Source organism: Ictidomys tridecemlineatus, chromosome 2, assembly GCF_052094955.1.
Source record: "Ictidomys tridecemlineatus isolate mIctTri1 chromosome 2, mIctTri1.hap1, whole genome shotgun sequence".
Lineage (NCBI taxonomy): Eukaryota > Metazoa > Chordata > Mammalia > Rodentia > Sciuridae > Ictidomys > Ictidomys tridecemlineatus.
Genome location: NC_135478.1, coordinates 25,071,995 through 25,097,831, shown reverse-complemented (window position 1 = coordinate 25,097,831; position 25,837 = coordinate 25,071,995). Strand labels below are relative to the sequence as shown.

Below are 25,837 nucleotides of genomic sequence, written 5' to 3'. Positions count from 1 at the left end.
ACCCTGTGGCTCCAAGTATAAATTCATATTCTTTCTTTTATTTTTAAATGACCATATAACTCTTAGGACAAACTTTCACAGCCCTATGACCAAAACCCTCAACTAGTTTGTGTGCTACTTGATTTAATGGACATGATACCTTAATCATTTTATTCTCAGTGTGTGCCCACAGTAGACATTTCATCAGACTGGCCAAGTTATAATGTAATACTTACACCCATAGTCTATTAACTCCTCTCAATAGTTCTTCCTGGGATTACTTAAGTCAAACTCATTTCTCTCTTTATTCATACACTTCTTCTAAGAAGCAAAGGCATGGGAAATATTTGGAAGAACATTTTCTAAAAGGTCTTAATTACAAAATGATCAATAAAACTGAACCAAGTACCTATGTACTTTTACAAAGATGCATGAGTTTTGTTCTTGTTCTCTACATCTCAAAACCTAGTTAATAACCTATGAAACTGTACAAATTGATTAACAAATGTTAATTTCCAAATTTATGAAAAGACCGAGATAGCGAATATGAAATCCATAAATATTATCAACTATTTGTCATTATATGTCAAGTGTTAGTAAAGGTGATACACACTTAAAATGTTTGGGAGAGTGGAAGATGATCCATCCATTCAGGCTAAGATCATCAAGGAAGTGGAGTGTGAACTGTTTCTTACCAAAAAACATTTACTAAAGATGGACTTTTTTTGGCTAAATCAAGATTATGTTGGACCCAAGTGATTGCAAAGATAAGCTGCTGTCGCCCCTTCCTCGTGGCCTGCTGTGAAGGTAAGCTGGTGTCCTTCCTCATGGCCTGAAAAAATCACAGAATACTCTACTGCTAAAAGTTTGAGGGAGATACATCGAGTATCTTAGTACCAGTCCTGCCTCTCAAATTATCAAGAGGAAGTTTTGCATTCAACATTTTTAGAAATATACAAGGTCAAACCCTGGCCTCTAAGATTAGGGGTGGTGGGTAGGGATGGAGATTAACTGGATATTCAACCAGGAGTACTCGACAATTGAACTACACCCCCATCCCTTTTTAATTTTTTTGAGACAAGGTCCCACTAAGTTGCCAAAACTGATCTTGAACTGGTGTTCCTCCTGTCTTATCCTTTGGAAAAGCTGGGATTACAGGTATGTGCCACCATACCCAGCTTCAGGTAGGTTCTTGACTAATGTTATGACAATACCACCTAATAATAATTGCAGGGTATTATAAAGTATTTACATGTTCTTTATATGCCTTACTGAATATAATCTATGAGTAACTCCATCAGATATTTACCATCATCCCCATTGTGTAGATAACAGATGACAGGGAGGCTAAGAAATTTAAGTTTGGTCAGATAGTAATGGTAAGCCAAGATTTTAAGAATATTTTCAGTAATTCTGAAATATTAACTACCAGTTAAAAAACCAACTGCTCCTAAAAGTACCTAAGCAAAACATGATAAGATTTTCACTGCAAGAAAAACAATAAAGATAAAGCAAATTTCTTCCTTGACCATGTGCCTTCCAGAGACATCAGTGTTTGGTGGAGAACCTATCAGGCATTTCTTATTCATTCATATGCAGTTACTGCTTGCCTCTGTTTATGTTTTTAAACATAAATTATATACTATACATTGTATACTACAGGTTGCCTTTTTTGAATGCCTTGGAAAGTTTTCGGTTGCTAGAAACAAGATTTACTACATTCTTTTATTTACTGCTGTCATTCCACATTAAAATTTAGTTAAGTATCGATTTTAATAGTTTTTAAAATGAACTTAGTTCTTTAATTTATAAAAATCATTAAAAATCTTTTAGTTCACTTGGTTTTCAAAAATATTTTACTGTATTTTATGGGTAAGTGCACACTAAACAGTACTATGGAATGTGATAAACACTGTATTGCTGAAGGCTCAACTTTCCTGATTAAAGAAAGGATAAAGGGAAGACTTGAGGAAAACAGTCCAAAGGCAAGCATAATAATCAAGAATAATGTCGCTGGACTTTGTGGCACATGTCTGTAATCCCAGCAGCTCGGGAGATTGAGGCAGGAGGATCACAAATTCAAAGCCAGCCTCAGCAAAAACCGAGTTGTTAAGCATCTCAGTTGAGACCCTGACTAAATAAAATAGGGATGTGGGTTAGTGGTCGAGTGCCCCAATCCTGGCACCCACCCTCCCCACTAAAAAAAGAATAATGGCATTTGCAGTGAACCAACAATACTTTTTAAAATAGAATATATCACAACACAATGCTTCATCACACGATAGACTTTCCTCCCAAGGATAAACATAATCTGAAGTCAAGTTCAGTTATATACTAGCATGAACTAAAAAAAAAGGGGGAGGGATCTTAACTGTTCATGTCTCAAATCTAAACTGTTCTTTTGTATACTTCAAAGAATGCAATAAATGCAATAAATACAAAAGAAAACATCTTTAAAAAATTAAAACAAGACTGCCTCTGAATCACTTGTTGCTTTCCTGATGATACACTGTTAGGTATGAGACTTTAATATGCACATATTTATTTAATGTACTGAATTTGCTTCTTGAACCCAAGATTTTTCTACAAATTATGTTTTTAAAAGTTTAAATCAGGATAAAATCCTGAAGACTAGACCAATAAGATTATATGAGAAGAGTAACTAAATTTTCCTGATGTTTACTCAACCTCACATGGTCTTTTTTTTTGGTGTGTGTGTGGGGGGTGGCAGAAATTGAACTCAGAAGCACTCTACCACTGAGCCACAACCCCAGTTCTATTTTATATTTTTTATTTAGAAACAGGGTCTCACTGAGTTGCTTAGTGCCTCGAGATTGCTGAAGCTGGCTTTTAACTTTTGATCCTCCTATCTCAGCCTCCCTAGCCACTGGGATTACAGGCATACATGGTCTTATTAGCAGCTTTCAGGCCTCCCTCATGGATACTCCCTATAGGACTTCCCACCCTTTGTGGTCCTGAATCTGAACTTATGGACCAAAGCACCGGCATGAAGGTGGTGGCTGGGAGCCCAGCTACTTCAAATAATGTCCTGCTCATGAGGTTCATGCTTTATCCTTTGAGCATATCCTAAGTCACCTTTCTGAATGTCTTGCTTTTGCTTTTTTAGAGACTTGGTGCATATTTTTATTGCAAATCAGGATGCTATATGCAGACCTAAACTTTGGGTTTCTTCATAAAACTAGGCTTGATCCTTCATAATGAAACATGGATAGGGAAAGAACATGGTAACAAATGCCATTTACAACCCACATGCTAAGCAAGCACACTATCACTGAGCTATACTCCATAACCCCTTATCTCATACATTTATATTGAAAGCTACTAGTCATCCTTGTTGAGAAAAGATAAAGCCCACTTAAATTTACTTCCAAATTCTTTAAGGCACTAGAGATCTTTTTGGCCTAAGTAAAAACAAAAAGAAAATATAGGCCTCATATCTTCTGATTCCTTCCTCCAAAGGGGATATTTATAATAATACTTTCTCATTTGCTTCTTATGCCTGCTTTTAATACTGACTGAATTTGATGATAAAAATAAGTAAAATCCTTTCATTTAGCTTGGAAGAATTTTAAGGTTCAATTCTCAATTTTTTTTAAAAAAAAAATTCTTGAAATATTTTTAGGTGTTTGCCCAATTAAAATTTTTATGGCTAAAACACAAGAGATGTGCAACTATTTTACAAGTCTTCAGAACTGTAAGGTATAATTATTTGCTGAATATTCCAAAAATTATACTCAACATCTAAACAAGCAGAGATTGAAAGTTTGACTTTCCTATGCTTTGCAGGTTAAGCACATGCTTGAAAGACAAACACTGTTAGTAAAGCTATGTGCAGTGGGTTAACAGAACTTGTGAAGTCACCATAACCAATACTTCTGCATACAGAGCATGCTTGGGCTGCAAAATGGACCCTGATACCTTTAGTTCTTTAAGCCCCTGCATGTATCTCCCTTCTACATCCTGTATCTGGTCCTTAAGTTCATAGATATCCTGCAGGACATAGGAATGAACCATTGCATAAAACCAGGCACAAACATATCTTAAGTCTTAAGAGAGTCAGATGAAAATACGACTTATTTTTGTACATTCCAAACTAAAAGAAACCAAAGCTATTACCCCAAACCACTAAAGGGGCAAATAGGTTAAATTGATAGTGGGGCTGGTGTAAGGTCTGGAGAAATCAAGCTAATGTTAAATATTTTCTTGGCACTAATTCTACTGAAAACAACATCAGTAAATGGGGGTAGGGCTGTATACAGAAAAAAAGATATATAAATTATAAAATTTTTAATTTAATAAATCACTTAAATAATAACTAGTAAAATATAGAGTAAAATCAATTATTAGCAACTTTGATTCAAGTGTAAGCCTCAAAAATACTATGAACAAAGTTATCTTTCAATGACTTGGTTGCTGACCACAATTAATTTGGGAGTAAGAGAGGGAAGGTAAACATATTTTGAATACAATGTTAAATGAGACATTTTAACCTGATGATATCACATAAATGATAAGAAAAGCATTTGCTCTGAATATTACCACTGTATTATTAAAAAAACTAAAATAGGCCAAATTTTAAATGGAAAATATTATTTCCCTTGTGCCTGACCCTGTTATATAAGGTCTATTTTGGATACTCAATTCAGGTGGGACATAACTGCCAGAGGGCCCCAAATGCAACTCTGCTATTATAGGCAGGATCAACTGCTAAAGGCCAATTATACATATTTTGGGTATTATGCTTCCCCTGCCCACTTCATTCCCTCCCTGGGAGATTTGTGTTTTACTCATTGATTCATTCAACAAACATTTACTAAGGATCTATCAGAAACCAGGTGCTAGGGCACAAAATCTCATTCCTTCAAGGTGGTCATTTAAAGAGAGAGTTCAGTCTGAGAATGGAAGACCTTATTCTCATGTCCTTTTGTCCCACTAGAATGTAGCATCCAAAGGCAGGAAATTGTCTTATTCAACAATGCACCATCAGCACTCAACATCTTATAAATGGTAAAAGCTCAATAAATACTGACATTTTCAATGCCACAGCTATGCTGGACTGATCAACTCTTCTCCTGTGTCCAGCCCATTTCACAAACCAGACTCCTGTTCCAACCTTAACTACAATCTTACTTGGTTACCACCTGTTCTACCTCCTCCACTGCTGTGTCAGTGGAAGGGACTTTCAGACTAGGCAAGACCATCTGAACCCTGGACTTTGCTCAGCATTTTGCTCTGTCATCCTCTTCTCTTCCACAATCTTCAGCCTTACTCTTTACTGGCTCAATCCAATCCATGAAAACAGTAAACACTCACACTTTTTTTTTTTTTTTTTTTTTGGTACTGGGGATGAACCCAAGGCCTTATGCATGCAAGACAAGCACTCTACCAACTTAGCTATATCCCTAGCCCAACACTCCCACTTTTAAAAGAAGGTTAAAACCTTCTCTTAATCTCTTCTCACCCACCTCCACTTACTGCCCAACAAATTTCCAGCCTCACATATTCACTTCAGATTATGTTTCTTATATTTTCTTCCTTCCATTTTGACTTGCCCATCTGATCTTTATTGTTCAACCACAGGGTTATTATTTTTCTCTATTGTGATGCTTCCTTTGAACTATAGCCAAAGTTATTTTTAATAATTCAAATCAGAGAATATTGGTCCCCTACTTAATATAACAGAATTGTCAGGGGAAAACTGAATTCCTGGGCTGGGGCTGTAGCTCAGTGGCAGAACGTTTGCCTTGCATATGTGAAGCACTGGTTCAATCCTCAGCACCACATAAAAATAAACAAATAAAATAAAGGCATGCTATCTATCCAGGATTACAAAAAAAAAAAAAAATGAATTCTTTTCAGGCTGGCATAGAAGATGCTTTGTGATTGGGCCCTCATTTCTTCCCAGACTTCCCTCTCACCCACCACTGCTTCTTACTTCTCAGTCTATCCTGTGGCAACTTCGCCATAACATTCTGGTCCTCTGCATGCATCTAAGAAAACCCTCCCTCTTCAACTTCTTTGCTTAATTAATATTTATTCTCCCTTCAAACTCTGGCTCAAATTTGTCTTCTCTGAAAAGACTTTTGTTATCTCTTCTCCTAGTCTAATTTAGATGATGCCTTTCTGAATTAACTTAGCCTATTCTTGGTACTACTATAGTATCATACAATCTGGATTTATTGCTTTGAATCAGTTTGTCTTCTCTATGAAACAGTGTGGCCTCTTAAAGGCCAGAATCTGTTTCCTTTCTCCAGGACCAAGTGTTCAATAAATTTTGAATGAAGAAAGGAAGAGAGGAAGGCAATTTCTTTCAGTACCTTTCTCTGTTCCTCACAAATTTCAGATTGAGCAAGTAGACTTTCAATTATATTTTTTTAAGTTTTCATTTTATAAATTAAAAGTTTAAAAAGACAAGAGACACAACTAATGAGTCAAATAAGTGTTTCATTATCTCATGTATTTTGGTTGTCAAAATATTATTATTACTTCAAATATTATTATGAAAAAAAAGATAACTATATTCAAGTAGCCAAATACTACTACAATGGCTCAAAAGACTAATATTTCCCAGTCTGTTTCTTTGTAAACCCACATATTTTCCATTTAAAATATGGCCAGTTAATTCTGATAGAATTGCTTTTATACAGGTAACAAAGTTGGTTTTTTTGTTTGTTTTTTGCATTTGTAGAACTTATTCTAATACCATCAAAATTTCAGGAAAGAGAACAAAAAAAGGAATAATCTAATCTCTTTCCCTGCAGGCTCTGAAATATCCAAGTCAAATTTTTAAACTGTATTATTAATTATTTTTAAGGAATTTATAGTCACTTCTTTCTAATAAGTCACGTTAAATATTAAAAGTTCCAGTACACTACAAAGAAACCAGAAGACTTTTTAAAAAGCAAACCAAAAGTTGCGGTTTACCCGCAATTCACTTAATGAGGTGTCTGGATCTATTAAACTGCTGGTGTCCCCACTTCCTCGTCTGGATGAGTTTCCACTTAGAGGAGTTGTTGCTGAGGCAGAATTTCGAGATGAAGGCTAGAAAGAGAGAAATATGATACTTGAATCTTATTTCTTTAAAAATATATTTGCTATGAAAACTAAAAATGGGGTGGTAGAGGGTGGTAGAAGCAGATGTGCACTTCAGATGGATATACTAAAACAGTGTAGTCAGGAAGTTACCAAGTACCATCACAATGGGCAATTTAAGTTGTTCTGGGAGAGAGCCATCAGAGAAGGGTACAGGCCTACTAAGCATAATTTTCTTAACTCAAACACCTTATTAGAATCTAGAATTAAATAACCAAGAAGGAAATTGTTTTTAATGGGAGGTTGTTCTTTTCTTTTCTTTCCTCCTTCCTTCCTCTCACAATCTTTTTTGTGCCTCTACCACCAAGCTACATCCACCCTCAACCTAGTTTGTTTATTCTCTAAGTTAATCATTGCTATATTCAAATAGCACTCAGGTGACCACAATATACTAATTTAAGGCAGTTTTAAACCTTTATAACTGATATGCTAATTGGCACTTCCCCTATTTAGTTCCTAAAACTGCTTTAAGAATCTCTTCTTTTTCTAATACTTTGCTGATAAAGACAGAGATTCTATTTGCAGCTGAAAGCAGCAACACTGCCTATCAATAGGAATTCAGATTGCTCTTTCCAAAATTAATTTCATGTGAGTATGCTACTTATTAATAAACTATATAGATCTGTGTTGTCCAATATGCTAGCTACTAGCCACATGTGGCTTTTGAGCATTTGAAATGTGATTAGACCAAACTGAGATTAAATATAAAATATATACCAGATTTCAAAAGCTTAGTGTGGAAAAAAGGAAGAAGTATATGTATCATTAATTTTTCACATTGACTCTATGTTGAAATATTTTGGATATTTGTATTAAATATAACATAACTTTGCCTCTTTCAATTTTTTAATGTGACTTCAAGAAAATTTAGACTAATGTATATACTTAAAACAGTGGCTTACATTGTATGTCTACTGGACAAAGCTGATATAACTTTCTTGGATATAATATAAAATTATTCCTAAAAAGTGATTTCCTTAACCAACTTTCTAAAGCTACTTTTAGAAGAAAAGTTAAAGTTAGAAACTAACACAAAAAAGTTACTTTATTTAAAGAAATAACTTATGTATAAAGAAATCAAATCCTCAGTTTGTCACCACCACTCCTAAGCACATTTCAATTCCAGTGTTTAATGGCTTCTCAGGATAAATTTCTAGAGGAATGAAAACCAAAAGAACAACCAAAAGCTAAAGAGGTGACATTCAATGAAATAAAATGCAGTCTTTTCTCTTCCCAGGGTTTCACATGATTTAACTAAAGAGGAATTCTGAGGGGTCAAGGACAGGAAATAGATGAAGGGAGCAAGAGTAGCTCCATCAGGCCAATTGTAGTAAAATAATGAACAAGTCATAGAAAAGTTTAATTGACCTTGAGAACATAATTCCCTTAGGAATTTATATACTCACCCTTGTATAATTTTCAGCATACTGTTTGTCAGATTTTTCATCCAACTATAAAAGAACAGAGATAAAAATCAGAAAAGATGCTTAGTATGTTGATTTTTCTTTTAGGAGCCAAAAAGAAGTGATCTCATTTGAGTTTCCCAAGTTCAGTGATGTTTAAAACCTAAAAGTAAATATACTAAAACCAATATAAAAGTTAAGACATATAAGACAAAATGTCAAGAACTTTATTTCTTATCCTAAGAAAGACATGCATTAAGCAAGCAATATTCATTAAAAGGATAGATTTTGGATAGATTTTCTTTTCATGGTATTTAAAATGCATTAAAGAAAACTATATATAAAATTAGGTTTTTAGTACTGCAGATGTTAATACAAAAATTGTATACATATCAAAAGAAAAGTCCTCATAAACCAAAAGCCAAAAAAAGTATTTCTAAACATTATTAAGACACAAATAGATAAGACTAGTATACTTAGCCAAAGAAATTCAGATTGAACTAAAGCATATTAAATATAATCATCAAATATTTTTTCCTCACATCATTAAGAATGTTTTTGTTCTGTTTTGAGTAATATTTGCATACATGGCCAAAGAAAATGGGGATGGTGATATCAGAAATAGGTCTCCTTAACATACCATATTCTGACCTCCAATCACCAACGGCAACCAATCCGTAAATCATTAAAAATTCTGCTACTAGTGTTCCAGATATATTCTGTTTCTCTATTCCCTTACCAAATTCTCAATGTTTTGAGAAAGTATTTAATTTTTCTTCATAACATTTATCACTCTGATACTATATTTATTCACTTACTTAGGGTCTGATCTCTCTACAGAAGTCCTGTTTTTCTCTGTATACCTAGTACCAATAATAACATCTAATATATAGTATTTAGTATAAAATTTGTTGGATATATGAATAAGTACATCCTATACTCCATCTGTACTTATATATTTATTTACCTCATTTGTTTGAACAGCTCTATAGTAGTCTGTTATCGTGATATATCATAAGTGAATCAACCCATCTCTGCTGAAAGGCTTTGGGGCTGTTTTGGACAATGTTTCAAGAAGGGAAGAACCTCAAAATTCCAGTCTAAATTTGTGATTTTAGAGCTAAGGGAGAAAATTCAGAGGTGAAAGATTTTGCTAAAGGTTGAACAATTACTAAATGTCAGAGTTGGGTCCAAACCTCAGTTTTATGAAATCCAGTGTTCATGTTATTTACTTGCATATACTATCCCAATTACCACTAGGGGTAAAAGGCACATAAGGGTTTAACTAAAGAAACATAAAATATACCCAGACTCCAAACCCCACATCAGCCTTCCGAGTCCAAACTAGAGAAGAAATCTGAAAACCTTCATCAGTTAATTATTAAAATACAAAACATTATTATTACTGGTTCTACTCAGAACACTTTAACTTCCTCATATTTTTTAAAAAAGTTTTTAGTGTTCTTTTTATTACTCACATTCATCATGTTTATAAACACCTTTTATTATAACAGTAACTAAAATATTAGACATTTAACTCTAAATGTTACTTCTTGCTTCATTACTCTCAAAAAAGTTTTATATGGATTTTTTAAAAAAACAATATATAAAATGTTTTGCAATAAACAAGTAATAAAAGTAAGCAAAAGTTGTTTTTTAATATTGTCAATTATTGCCTTAAAAGGTAATAGTCCTTCCTCAAATCTGTACTAGTAAAATGCACTGCCTGATATTTAACAAGTTATTCTTCAAGGAAAAGAATTATTATATCTGAATAAACTGCCTTATTTTTCTCAGAGTGTTTTCGAACTCATTTCTGCTAACAAGCTAAGGAGAAAAGCAAGAAATATTCAAAATAAAAATATTCTTCTTCTAAGTCTATTTAAATCCTTCTTCCTATGTGCTGTTTACAAAAATTACCCACAAACTCACCCATTTTGTAGCAGAACATCACCCTGGAATAATCTTAGATTTCAGAAGTTGGCATCACCAAACTGGGCCATCACAAAATTGAATCTTACCACTTTCTCTATCTTCTGATAGATCCCAACTGTCGCAACTCAAAAGAGATCATGCGCCAAACCTCAGGGATTGTTAAGCCAGCAAAAAGTGCCCAGAGCAGTCATGTTGCAGTCCAGTTATTGTGGCTGCAGTGACTTGGCCAAAGATGCTTTGGCTCTCACTTCTGAGACTTTTACTGTAAAGCTAGGTGAAATCTGGTATTCTAAAGCCCCAGGGGATTCAATAGCCAGGATGTCTAACTAGCAGCAGTGCAATGACAAGTTAATATTTATAATGAGACCCAAAGAGTCTGCCAAGATCCTGAAAAAGCTTTTCAAGTTTAATAAAATGTAATCATATTTAAGGTATAAAACTATAATCTACAAAGGTATTCATAGTGTAATTTGTTAAATGTAGTCAGTAGATCAGAATCCTCTGTTTAGTGTGTGTGTATGTGTGTGTGTGTATAAAACCTATTTATATATATATTTAAATATGTATATTTACATATACAGATTAAGTATCCCTTCTTTGAAATGTTTAAGTGTTAAGATTTTGGATTTTTTCAGATTTTAGAATATTGGTATATACATAATGAGATATGTTGGGCACGGGATCCAGTCTGAATATGAAATTCATTTATTGTTCATGTACACCTTATATATAGAGACTGAAGATGATTCTACACTTTATTTTTAGTGTGCCAGAGTACTGACTGTGACCTCTCACAAAGTCAAGAGTGGGATTCTTCATTTGTGACACTATTTTGGTTCTCAAAAAATGTCAGTTTTTGGAGAATTTCTGATTTCTGATTTTTTGGATTAGAGATGCTCAACCTATACTGGCTTGTTATTGCTATTCAAATATAGTTTGAAAAAAGAAAAAACAAAATGGAAGATCCGATTCCCCAGCCAAAGAAGGGAAGAAAACAATCATTTTTAATAAGTTCCTAAAGCAAAACTGGCTGACAATTCCAATCAGAAGTGGATTTAATTATTAGCAATCATCAAAATTTTAGTTAGCACACTTACATTATTTTCCTTTATTCCAGTTAAACCTTTAGAACAAAAATGAAGCCAATAAAGAAAAAAAAAAATGACATAGAGCTAAGGTGACCATAAATAGTACACAGACTTGCAGAATTAGGACCTGACTTTCAACACCTCTTAGCTCAGAAGTTATAAAACTATTAGCTATAAAAACATATTTGGTACACACAATGGAGCAGTCAGAAAGTATCTTCTAGGGGCTGGGGCCATGGCTCAGCGGTAGAGCGCTCGCCTAGCATGTGCGAGGCCCTAGGTTCGATCTTCAGCACCACATAAAAATAAATAAAGTAAAGGTATCGTGTCCATCTATAACTAAAAAAAGAGAGAAATAAATATTTTTTAAAGTATCTTCTAAAAATTTGAATTTATTGTCAGCATTTTAAAATCAGAATATTTCACAGTGAAATTGCAGATTTCCAACTTATCTTTAAAAATGGGTGAGGGGCCTACCAATATCAAGTCAGCCTTTTATTTGTCTACAATGAAGTGAATCATAGCATGTTCTGTGAAATAAATACTATTAGGAAAAATTACTTGCTCTAGATGGAAAAACAGCAAATGTTTTAGGCTTTTCCAAGAGACAAAATTAAAAATATCACATAAGTCCTTATATAGTCATTAATAAAAGCCAGTGAATTGAAGGCTATAAAATAACAAGATTTGCAAGCTCTACTCTAAGACATTTTTTTTTCCTTTCATTAAAGAGCTACATGTAATTGGTAGAGATAGGGAGAGATTTAAATAACTGTCAACTTTTTCATTTCTATGTAATTACTAAGTAAATTTCCAAGAAATAAATGTAAGAAGGACATAACCATTAACTCAGACACCCTAAATTGAAGAATGACAGAAACAAAATCTGTATGAGAACAAGTATACAAAATAAATGTAACTGTCCATATCTGGGGGTGGGGGGGAAGAGGCTACTAAGCAAATTAATATTTCAGAATGACTTGGGAGGTAATCGTCTAATTTTATATGTAGAGAGAGTCCTTGATTCAACCCACAGCAAGCTGATACTATTGCATAGGCAGGTCTGAAAGTCAACAATCAGGAATATTTAAAAGGCCACACTTGAAATTATTTTCTAGGATTAAAATAGTTCAGAAATGGGGCTGGGGATGTGGCTCAAGCGGTAGCGCGCTTGCCTGGCATGCGTGCGGCCCAGGTTCGATCCTCAGCACCACATACAAACAAAGATGTTGTGTCCGCCAATAAAATAAATAAATTAATTAAATTTTAAAAAAAATAGTTCAGAAATAGCTATTTGAAATAATCCCTGAATTGCTAATTATAATTAGACATTAGAAAACTAATGTCTAACTTTTCTAGAAGAAAATGCTGCCATTTATCCCCTCCAAAGTGCTTGACAATCAGGACAGCACTGGTCAGTGGGCAAAACAACACTAATACCAGCAACAACGGGCAAATGTCACAAAGATGAGATCAGCAGGTAGATCCTAATCTGATGGTTAGAGCTCCTTTAATAAGACAAATGACCCAAGTTATCTCTGCTGGACAGTCTTTCCTTAATTCAGTTCCTACTGAATGTGAAAACAATGGATAGACACATTTCTTCAAAACAACACTATAATCTACATGTTTAAAATCTATTCAGATTCATGGGGCTGGGGATATAGTTTAATCGGTAAAGTGCTTGCCTCAAATGCACAAGGCCCTAAATTCAACCCTAGCACCATGGGGGGAAAAAAAATCTATTCAGATTCTTCCCAGTTGTTATCAACTAATGACATTTTACTAAGTAGTATACTTTCTTATTCAACTTTTAAGTCTACTTATCACTTTATAGATTCAGCAAAGCCAAAAGGGGAAATTTTTAAAAAAAATTTTTTACATTGAGATAGTCACAAAGTTGCCCAGGCTGGCACTGAATTTTCAATCGTTCTGCCTTAGCCTCCCAAGTCTCTAGGATTACAGGCACGCGCCAATACTTCAAAAGGGGGGGGGGGGGGAATTTGTAAGATCAATCAGGAATATCTGTATATAGGATAAGAATTTGATGGCATTAAGGAATTGCTTTTTTATTTCATTAGGTATGATAATGGTATAGCAGATCTGAAAAGATTTTGAATTAATGGAAAATGACAAAATGTGTAGAATTTGCTCTAAAATAATTCAGAAAAAAAGGTAAAAAGAGTAAAAAACAGATGAGACAAATTGGCAAAATAGTGATAATTGCCTGAAGCTCCTGATGAGTTCTATGAGCAAAAATAATCACAGGAAAAATAATTTTTTCAAAAGGACATAATAATAAATACAGTCCAAAACAAATAGCTATAGTTTATGTTAGTAGATTCAAATAAGTATTTCCTAGGCAGTAAATTAAAGTTCCTAATTTTTAAAAAGTTACCATATTAACTGTTAGTCACAAGTGTAAGAAAGAATCATTGTGACATGCAATACACTCACACTGGTCGTATCTGGAATACTGATGTTATCAACCTCAGAGACAACACTTCCCCTACGATTGGAGCGACTAAAATAATCAGCAGCAGAAACCTTTCAGTCAGAAAAAAAAGGAGATGCTTTAAAAGTTAAGAGAGAAGAAAAAGATAAAAACATTAGCCAATAAGGAGAAAGTTTGTTTAAATTTTGGTGTGTGATAAAATACTATGAATTGAAATAAGAAAATTTCACAATTAATACTCAAAAAAGTAAAAAGAGAAGGGGTTTCTAAGTGGAATCACAGTTCCCTAAAATAAACTATTTTATTCATTTTAACTTGAATTCTATACTATATTGTTTACTGCCTGAGGGCAAGAAAATGTATGCTTAAGACATCTGTTACCATCAACGGGGTCTCTAGAACACTATTGAAAGCCTTTACTGTATTTCACAAAATTTATAATTCATTATAATACTCACTCTGTTGAGTACATATATGTTGAATACTAAAGTATTTTCAAGGTGCTTGCCAAAAATTTGACTCAATTTCCACAATACTCTTTCTCGTATTCCCCATGCCAGGGATTATAGGACAAAATAATGAAGGAAGGGAATCACACTGGTCTTTTTTGGGTTCCTCAAATTCACCAAGTTCTTTCCCATATAAATCCTCAGCACTGGCCTAGAAAGTTCTTCTCCCAGCCCACTGAGCAGCTGACTTGTCCAATTTCAGGTGTCAGCTCAGAAGTCACTTCCTCGAGAGCTTTCTCTTACCACTCCATTCAAAGGACTACTCACATACAAACGCACACTTGTATGTTCCCTATCATATTGCCTGCTTTTTCTCTTTATAGTCACTATAATTTCTTTTCTTTTTGTTCCTTTCTTAACAGCTTATTTCCTATTTTTTTTCACTAGCACATAAACGCCAATCGTGTCAGAGGCTGACAACATTATTTGTAGCACTTAACACACTGCCTCAAATTCAAAAGATACTCCATTAACACTGAATTAATAATTTTTAACCTTGATCAGCTATTTCTTACCTCAGCTGACCATTTACCTTGCTTTAAAACTATTCTCCTTAAAGGAATTCAGAAGCCCAATCACAGAGACAAAACAGGCTTAACGGTATAAAGTTTTTCTAAGGATTAATACAATTAAGCAATGCTATTTTTATTCAAAACAATAGCATACTTGGACTTACATGTAGTAATTATCGGCACCTACTATTTCAGAATCTTACTAGGTATCTTCCACCTTGTCATACATTTAATCCATATTAAGCCTGACTACAAAGATAGCCATTAACATCTCCATTGTAAATATTAAAAAACTGCTATCGGCACAACTATTAAGTAGCGGAAGTGCATATGAGACCAAGCATCATTACATCAAAGCCCCTGCCCTTTCCACTCCATTGCCTTCTGAGGTGCTTTCAGATGTTTCAGTTTCTTCTTTCTCCTTTAGCTGTATACATGAGCATTAATTAATTGGCTAAGGTATCACAACTACTTTAATTAGGTAAATCAAATTTTGGCAACAAGTCTCAAAAACATTTGGTGTTCCCTTTCTTTAGGAAAACTTTGGATTTATAATCTTTCACATAACGTACTTGCATTAAATGCCCTTAGTTTTTTTCTAAAGAAATCACAGCTTCCCTAGGGCTCTTTATTCTAGCTCCAAGCTAACACACATCCTCAACAATGTAATTTCCAAATCAGTTCCTTAAATATCACAAAAATGTCATTAATTCTATAAATTTTCCTGCTTCATAAAATAACCTTCATTTGTATTCTAAAACAGATATCTGTTGCCTCTACAATTAATAATTAGTTGAATGTGTCAGACAAGAATTTTTAAAATTTGTAGTATTGGTAACTTTAAAAAAGTCTATTCATAGTCTCAAGAGCACACATTATTTGGCAAATTATTCATACAAACTAAATTTAAGGAAAATATTCTTTCTGTCAAATGTAATTTTACCAGTAGATTTCATGTGATCACACACTGTTGTCATTTTAAAATTCATCATATTTGTTTGCATGCAAACCATGCTCACCACACTCTCCCTTCGCCCATGACTGGCACGATCAGAAGATAGAGAAGATACAATGCTCGCAGTGTCATCGTTGACCAACTATAGATATTAAATGCAGATAATTAAAAAGATTGAGTTTCACTACAAGTCTTACCTGATTGTAAGCATGATAGGGAAGGTTTGAGAAGCATACAAACACTCCATATAATTGGCACAATCTGTTGTGTGTCATTAAATAGAAAAGCTATTGGAAAGCGTAATGAACTATCATTAAAAATTAAAAGCTATTTCCAAAAAGCATAAAAAATAAAGCAGAATTTTATACTGAAATTAAACAAAGTGGAAGACATGAGTAAAAGCCAAAACTAGCTAGGGATTTCATGCTTTTTAAACCTCCAGATCCTTTGGGATTCTATCATGAAACCAATAAATATATTCAATGTTTTAGTTTGAGAAAGGGGAAAAAAAAATTTCAACATTCAATAATATGTATCAAAGACAGAATTTCCTACCAGCAAGGACACTGAAGTGATGAATCGTTTTTCCTTTTATTCATCCCTATGTAATTTGTAGAGATATATCTAATATTACCCTACATGGATGGGGCAATCTTCTTCCTGCTTTCCCATTCTGACATCACTAAGAAACCTTTCTGGCATCACAAAGTAACTCTGAAACAGGATATAGCCAGCTCACAAGGGCAAGGTCCTACACTTGACTGAAACTACATTATCAAGTTCTATTTGCAAGGGCCTGGGGATGTGGCTCAAGCAGTAGCGCGCTCGCCTGGCATTTGTGCGGCCCGGGTTCGATCCTCAGCACCACATACCAACAAAGATGTTGTGTCCGCCGAGAACTAAAAAATAAATATTAAAAATTCTCTCTCTCCTCTCTCACTCTCTCTTTAAAAAAAAAAAAAAAAAAAGTTCTATTTGCAAGATGCCACCAGTCCTGGAATATTAAAAAAATGTTACCAGGCCCAAATATTGACAAGCAGAATTTTATTACTAAATAGGTTAAAAATAAACTTCCTCCTTATGTGAAAAGTCTTTATATCCTTAAACATTTGAGTATAATTTTTTATAAATATAGGAATGGCATTTTTGAGAACTTCCACTTGGACATGGCAGAAATGAACCAAAGATAATTTTAAAAGAAAGTCCACAGAGCTCATCTATTCCATTCCACAAAGTAAATCTTTGATGATAATAAACTGATTAAATAATTTCCCCATTATTTAACATTATTGAGAATAATAAGGTAGATTCTAAAGTCATCATTTACCTTTGGGAATGTGAATGAATATAGCCTTTTATTGACAATATGGTAATATGCATCATAATTAAAAGCATATACTCCTTAATCCTATTATTTCATGATGTGCAGATTACCTTGAAGATCCATTCATAGAAGTACTTAATAATATAAGTGGATAAATGTATATTTATAGATAGCACATTTATTTACATGTATTATATAAAGTGTACATAGCACATTTATTTACATGTACTATATATAGTGTACACAGAAGTCCACAATAATACACATAGATAAGTATATATATAGTTCATTATAAAAGTGTTATAGGAGCAAAAATCTGACAACCTTAATTGCCTATGAATAGGGAATACTTTTTAAAATGTATACCTATGCATTAATGGAATAAAACTGCCATTAAAAATAATATGCTAATATGAAACTATCTCTAAGAGGCATTAAGTGAAACAAGTAAGGGACATGGCTTACTTGTTAAAAAAATTTAATGTCAAAACAAGAGTGAAATAAATCTCTATGTTCTGATATAGAAAGATACTTTAGAGAAAATGTCAAGGAGCAGTATGTGGTATATAGGAATTTATTTGTGTTCAAAATAAAAAGCACTCATATGTGCAGAAAATACCCTGAAAGGTATTATAAAAACAGAGGCTCCTTTTGGGTATTGGAAATGGGGAGGAAAGGACCTGGGGAATTTTACTTCAGACTTTCCTTAACTGATATTATCTTTGTAAAGTTTGATATTCCACAAAGACTAGGTAACTAGATTTATTCCAGTTTTATTTTCCATAAATATATGAAAAATTATATATATATATAGGCCTGTTTTATTTCTTTTCCTTCCCCTCTACTTACAAAAGTGCTGGTGAGCAAGTGAAATGGCACAAGACAGAAGTTCAGATAGAAATGAAAAACAAAAGGTAGCCAACCAAACACTGAATTATCCCCACTTAGAAGATAAGAAGTTTCACAGAAATGAGAAATACACAATCTTAAAATTTTCTTAATGACCATGATTCAAGACTCACTTGAGAAATTATGTGCTAAAGAGAAATTAGTGCTTCATTTTGTGCAGTGAGGGAGCATCATAATCCATGCTCAAAGCAGTGAAACACACCACATTCTTAATATTCTAAACTGTGAATGCAGGTTAACGAAACAACCAAAAGTTTCTATAAAACATGCAAAGAAACTAGACAGCTCACCACAGGACTGCTTCGGGCTGAACTTGCTCTTGATGAGTAAGAACTGTATTCAGATGGCTATAAAGTTTCCAAGAAGAAAGGTTTTATAATAATGATCAGGTCCTATTTCTGCTGAGAATACATTAATGGCCCTAGACCTAACTTGACCATGATCCCCAAGGCAAAAGGTAACTATTACTCTCTGGTCTGAAACAAACAGCCCATAGAAAGAGAGAGAAAGGGGATGCCCTGAGAAGTGCTGCTCAGAACTTCAGGAAGAATTAATGAGCAAGAAAAGAGGTTTCCCTACTTATTTCCCTCATATTTCAAGTCATGACTGCTAGCAGGCACCTTCTCACAGCGTGGGTGAGAGTCACGACTGGCTAACTGAGTGATCACAGCTTGTTAAGTAATTACAGGTCAGATTGAGTGACTTTTTCTTTTTAAGTCAATAGTACCCTCCTACATCTCCCTGCTCTTCATGACTTCCCCATTTAGACTTACAGTTCGAGAACTATAAGGGTTATATAATCCACCATCGTAGAATGATGCCTAAAGAACAAAAGAAATACCATTTATCTATTGTACATCAAAGTTATTTTGAAAATGTCTTAACTTATTTTTGAGTACTCAGTTCCCAAAAAAGTTTTAAAAAATGACATAAGGGTATAACTTTCCCAAGTAAAGACTCTAAAGGCTACCAAAACATTCATTGATATACACACAACAATCTCATCATAACTTTAAATTTGTACTTCATTAAAAAAAAAACCACCGACTTTAGCATTTTCTTTCATCATCATGTAATAAAACTAGAAGAACCAATATTTAGTTATTTATTCTCTCTAAAGAGGAAATAGAGCAGAAAAGGGAAATGAAGTACAGAGAACATTTTGCCCACTATCACAATAAAATTAAGTTTTCCCAGTCCACTAGCATAGGCCATGACACAACAAACCACAGCTTAAAAGCCACCAACCAACAATTCACATATTACAGAGAGCTACTGCTTTTGTTTTTATAGCCAGCTTGCTTTATCAGATCCTAGATTAATATGGCAAAGGTTGTAGCTGTTCAAACTAAAATATGGCATCCCTTGCATAGGCAGCCATCTCACACTGTGAGTACATGGAACCCATGCAAATCTATCTTCTCAGTAGGAAATGGATTCCAAAAAAGACTACCAACTATCAGCAGTACCTACTTCTGTGAAGGGAATATGCTTATTTTTAATGCCCTACAGTTTTGTACTTTAAACACGGGCAGCACATTATGCAGTACACATGTCATTAAAGCCATGTGTTCTTGATTATTTTGGAGGAAGGCTATCAAGCCACAGAGTTAGCCCATGCCAGCTGCCCTACCAGCACTGCACACACTGGAATAAGAAAATACCAACCAGGCTGGCACTTCTCAGCAGACCAGAATTTGCAGTAGGGGAGGCCTATGAAAAAAGTGCATTATTAAACCCAAAGAAAAGCTACTGATAACTTGCAGGTAACACACTCCCCCAATAGTACTAACCCTGTGACTCTTAGATGTTGCCAGAGGGTCACTGCATAGGGAAGAAGACTGTTAAGAAAGAAAGACAAAATAGATAAACAAAAACAAAAACAAACTGGTCCCACCATTATGAAAGCAAAAGACTTCAGTTTATGATTTTATACTCCATAATTCATTAGCGATTCCTGAGTGGTTAGGGTAGTTTAGGAACATATGAAGTAAAAAAACTTTAGTCATTAGAAATCTTCTTGAACACCACTGTAAATGATAAGAAAGAAAAACACTTGGACCAGTCTTTTATAAATGTGTCTATGTCTTAAACACTATTGTTAGGATATGAGATAGGAATCTAAGGAACCATTGAGAAACAGAGAGCACTGCAAGCGGTAACCACATCCGGTCATTAGGAGCTCCTGTGATATTTTCAGTGATTTCATAAAAAGACTCCTAATGAGCTTAGGCTGTTTTGCAAGGAAGCAAATAAATGAGTTTTGAGTTATCACTACACGCATTCTTTTTCAAATACATTAGAGAACCTATATTTCAAAACATGCTGTGGACAAAGTGCCTTAGTTTAATCAGCTATAAATTATACCAGTCAACAATAAATCCATGCACTACAAGGGCACAATATTTTTTTTAAAGGAACTAAATCTCTCTTTTCTGATGTCATCTGAGGATACAAGTTCTCAGTTCTTTTCACCAAAACCAATGAGACGTAAAAAACAAGAGTATTGAAGTTTTGTGTGCAGGTTTATAAATTATTCTTTTTCCAGTACTGACTTGCACACACTAAGCAAGCTCTCTACCACTGAACTAGACCCTCAGCCCTGAATTATTTTCAATGTACTGTGTGTCACATATTTAACGTGTTTCAAATGTGTGATCTGTTAAATACATTGGAAAAAAAAACAAGATTCTAACACTGGAAACCTAATTACATTCTTCTCATCTCGTGTAATTTATTCTTTCACATGCAAACTTTACTAGAAGGGCCTTTGTGAAGCACATTGATGCCTACAAGTTATTTTGAAATGCTTCAAAAAATAAGATGAATCAATGGATGGATACAGGAATGGAGAAATAATTATGTGATAAAGGAAATATAATAAATTTTATAATCTAAGTGACAGGTATGGGATGTTTACTATATAATTCTTTGAACTTTTTGTACATTTAAAATTTTCACTTAAAAATTTTTTTTGGGAGGGGAGGATGGAACTGATTTATAAACAGGGTGATTCAATAATCCCCACTGTTTGAAAGCACACTCACATGGACTACATGAAGTCAGTTACCAAAAATGGATTAAAACACAGTCATTCCCAGATTAGTTACAACTAGTCAAAATGCAAATGAGGAATTAGAAAGTTAAAAGTGGATTTACAAGAAGCCAAAAAACTTTAGACAGACCCGAGTGTAGTAAGCAGAGGTGGGTTTGCTATATCTAAGACTGCTATAGTTTCTCTGATCAAAGTAGAGGCCACTCTGAAAAAAGCAAAATGAAACACATTTTTCTTAGATTAAATGCTGTTGACCAAACAACACACAAAGGCAAAACCTGACATTGCCAACTTCCTTCTCCAAAACAATGTCTTTAAAGCATTGGATCATGCTAAAAAAAAGTCAAAGCAATAATTATTTCAAGTCTCTCAAAAGAGATTGGTATTAGGGCTGGGGTTGTGGCTCAGTGGTAGAGCATTTGCCCAGCATGTGTAGGCATTGGGTTCAATTCTCAGCACTGCATACAAATAAATGAATAAAATAAAGGTGCACAACATGCAAAAAAAATATATTAAAAAAGAGATTGGTATTAAAACATAACTATTTTAAAAGAGAGAGAGAGAGAGAGAATTTTTTTAATATTTATTTTTTAGTTTTCGGCAGACATAACATCTTTGTTTGTATGTGGTGCTGAGGATTGAACCCGGGCCACACGCAGGCCAGGGGAGCGCGATACCGCTTGAGCCACATCCCCATTCCTATTACTAATTTTTATTACTTTAAAAAACAAGAACTACCTCCGAAAAAAATGAAACAAAAATAAGCGATTTATTCTCATGTCATACTTAACAATGTCCTTGAAAACCTAGGACAACTGAATAATTACCACTTTTATAATCCATTTGGCAAAGCCACAGAAATGATTAAAGAGTTATTTGGTTCCAAACTTTTCCTCATCCCATTATTTGTCAAAATAAATTGATCAAATTAAATTACAAGAAAGAGAGTGCAATATGGTTTGGCCTAAAACATCAATGGCAAATTCATTTTTAATACACTATCCAATAGTTTTATACAAGACAGTTACTTGAGAAGAGAAATCATCTATAAAATTTCCTCTAGTCATCTTTTTTACTCAAGGTTGAGAAAATATATGCAATCTCTGACTTAAACGACTTCCCTCTCTACTGTTGACACTGCAATCAGGGATATCCCTACTCTCACCCAAACCCTACCCCTCCTACCCAGGCTTTCCTGCACCACTCCCAACTCACACCCCCAAGGAAGTGCCATCGCTCACCTCTCCCCAGAGCTCCCAATACCCCACCATCCAAGGCCTCTCTTAAACCTCTCATCCATTACATTCTCACTCCCACTAGACAAAGCCAGCCACCCACTTCTACATGGTAACCCTAAAATAGCAGGGAGCTTGGGAACTGTGCTTCTTTTACCAGTACTACATCAGCAAAACAGGAAAAAGGCATTCCTTGTGTCTCAGGTGGGCATTCTGAAGATGATTCCCCACTAAACTAGATATTTAGCAAAGGTGGCTAGCATGGAAAAAAGGTAGTTTGCAGCTTAGTTACATTACAGGTTAAGAAGTTTTCTGTGAACTAGGGAAACTGTCATTACATACTTTATTGTTTCCACCAGAAAATGCATTCCAAGTTTCAAAACAAAACAAATTTTCATAATGAAACCTACCATAATTCCATAATCAAATCAATTATAAGTTCTAAAATAAGGATGAAAAACCTCACTATTCTTGAGGTATACTTCAAAAGATAATTCATAAATGAAAACACCTCATTCATTAGCTTCTTGTGATACCTTACTAACCTAATTCTAGCCCCAAAGGTTGGCATATGCTAATCCGATATTAAATCTTACAAGTAAAAACAAAAATCACTTCAAAAGTTTCTGATAAATCATCTTTCAGCATATTTTCAAGTTCCAATTATGCCTTAAGGGCACACCAAAACAAAACCAAAAACACCAAAGCAGTCATAATTCTTACTTAAAGTAATCAGTAAATTACGATATGTGACACAACAGAACTAACCAGGGGGTCTTTATGAAAATGAGAAGATCGCTTCTTCGTTCCGTAAGAGTGACTGTAAGAATGATTCTGGAAGTAAATATTTTAAGTTAATGTCAATGATCACATAGTCAAGTTTTTTAAACAATTTTTTAAAATTTGTCTTAAAATTATATGTGATACATAGTAGTAGTATTCATGCAATCCATTTCCCATCCATTAATAAATGATTCATTGCACTTGGCATGGCTAAGATACCTGGCCTCTCTACACATCTACATCCACCCTCACTTTCCAGCATCCAGCTTAGTGTCTAGTCAGCTATAAAAACCTTGATTAGGGCTTAGAGCTAGTCAGGATGATGGTGGGTACCTTTACCCCACATCTCAATTGAGTCCCTTCATCTTCTTTATAAAAGTATAGACAACAAAAGACTACAACTCCTTCTATAGTCCTCTTTCCTAAAGCCAAAAGCAATCCTTTATATAAATCAAATCAAATTGAAAAACAAAAAATGTAATATCTCACTGCCCAGGACAATACTCATTAACTCAGTGGTCCTATAGCATGTACTGCTCAGGAAGAATAAAGCCAAAATGGTACAGACTGCCCAAAGTAGCAGCAGCATTACTAAATGATCACATTATACAAGGATCCTCAGAAATGAAGGCTGTTTTAATATATAATTTCTCCAAGAAGCATAGAGCCAAGTGTAGAGAGGGGAATACTAAGAAGTCTACTGGCAGACAAAGAAATCCAATACAGGGGGCCAGGCACAGTGGTGTATGCCCATAATCCCAGCAACTCAGGAGGCTACTAAGGCAGGGGATTACAATTTCAAGGTCAGCCTGGGCCAGACTATCTAAAAATAAAATAAATTTTAAAAGTCTGGGGATGTAGTTCAGTGGTTGAGCACTCCTGAGTTCAAGTCCTAGTGCCTAAAAAAAAATGTATATGTGTGTGTATATATAAAGAGATACATATACATACATAAATGTACATATATAAATATATAGGTATGTAAAGTGTGTCTATCAACAGCCAACAACTATATAACTATAAATAGCAAATAAAAAATAAAATGAAGATATTGTGTCCAACAACTAAAAATATATATTAAAAAATTAAAATTAAAAAAAGTCAACAGACTGCTCTAGAAAAACTACTTGACATGCACAGCTAGATCCTGAATCAATAATTATAAACCCAGTTTTCTTTTATTATTGAACATGCACCTTTCCTTCTATACATTAGTGTGACTATTTTAAGAGATGTCTAGGTATCTAGAAACTCGAGCAACCTGCTTACCTAATATTAACACCAGGAAAACAATCTATAGCTTAACTATTTAACTAATATGACATTACCAAATCAAGCCAAAATGCCTGAACATCATTAATGCCTAAAATATCATCACTGCTGGATACTTTCTATTCACCAACCTCATGCCCGCTAGCTCATGACACATAACAGGAAACAGGCCTGGGGAGCAGAATGTGAATCAAACACTGTTAGAAACATGTCCTCCAGGGCAATGAGTGTTATTAAGGGAGTGGTTCACTATTTTAAGAAATAATATTACTACCAATCTTAATCTTGAATAGGGAATCAAAACATTTTTATATATACTAGAAATTCTAAAGAAAAAAAATCACTATTTACATAATAAATTATGCCACCATTACAATAATTTTTGCTTGTTAATCACACATTTTCCCCAGAAAATCATAAGAAAACCATGAAAGTTAGTCATAATCTATGTTTACTAATAATTGGTGTTTATGAAGCAAAATTCCACACTTAACACAAAGTCATGCACTACATACTAATGATGAAAGTCTTGATGATCTATCCTTGAGAGTATCATACTTGATTTCAGGAAAAGATGAAAGAATGGTTGTATTTCCAAAGTAAAGAATATAAAAAAGAAGGTGGGGGAAAAGTAACATTTGCAGGTTAAAATCCAGCATTATTTTAAAGACAAAAAAAAATCATCAAATACAAAAGCTATTACATTTGAATTAAAGAATTCTCTTCCCCTTAATCTTTCCTAGTATAAGTTATTGCTGAACTGTATGTGTAATTACAAATGTATGTTCAAAGATGGGCACAGTGGATCACATTCATAGTCCCAGCTATGCAGGAGGCTCAATAAAGGAATGCTTACGCCCAGGAGTTCAAGGCCAGCCTAGGCAATAGAGCAAATATCTTAAAATCCCCACCTCTTAAAAACTATCAATAAGAAACAATTTATTTTTCTTTCAAATATCAAATTCATAATCAGTAATGGTGAGATGATTCAATCTCAGTATATTATAACACAAAACCTAAGGGAGCCTTCAAAAGTAAGGATTGCATATACTGAAGTCAATGACACTTTTAGTTACATGACTATTACTATCACTTCCCACTATCTGAAAAATGGCAAAAGCAGGGAATGAACAGGCAATGAGGCAAGACCAGGCTTACAAAAGAACCACTGCAGCAACAAAATGCAGAGCATTCCCTCAGATCTACTCTAAACACACACCTGATAAACTTCCTTCCTCAAGAAAATGCTAAACAATGTGAGAAACTTGGTCATAGCAAAATATGGAATGCACAGAATACAATACAAATGT

The 25,837-nt window shown here is 34.2% G+C and overlaps 1 protein-coding gene across 14 annotated transcripts in view; it reads right to left on the bottom strand.

The window, feature by feature from the left end:
* The window catches only part of Lrrfip2 (LRR binding FLII interacting protein 2), an 89,403-nt gene that overhangs the window by 23,954 nt on the left and 39,612 nt on the right, over positions 1-25,837 (bottom strand). For 5 of the 14 annotated variants that reach the window (XM_078038156.1, XM_021732111.3, XM_021732115.3 and 2 more), the window contains 3 exons: positions 8,499-8,543; positions 6,925-7,041; positions 3,919-3,990 (listed from right to left, as the gene is read on the bottom strand). In XM_078038156.1, coding sequence (XP_077894282.1) covers positions 3,919-3,990; positions 6,925-7,041; positions 8,499-8,543 — 234 coding nt within the window. Of the gene's footprint in view, positions 1-3,918; positions 3,991-6,924; positions 7,042-8,498; positions 8,544-13,975; positions 14,066-16,013; positions 16,092-18,472; positions 18,530-18,955; positions 19,004-19,975; positions 20,024-23,240; positions 23,307-25,042; positions 25,085-25,837 lie in introns of all 14 variants that reach the window. The other 9 variants (XM_021732118.3, XM_021732122.3, XM_013361652.4 and 6 more) reach the window with 5 other exon arrangements.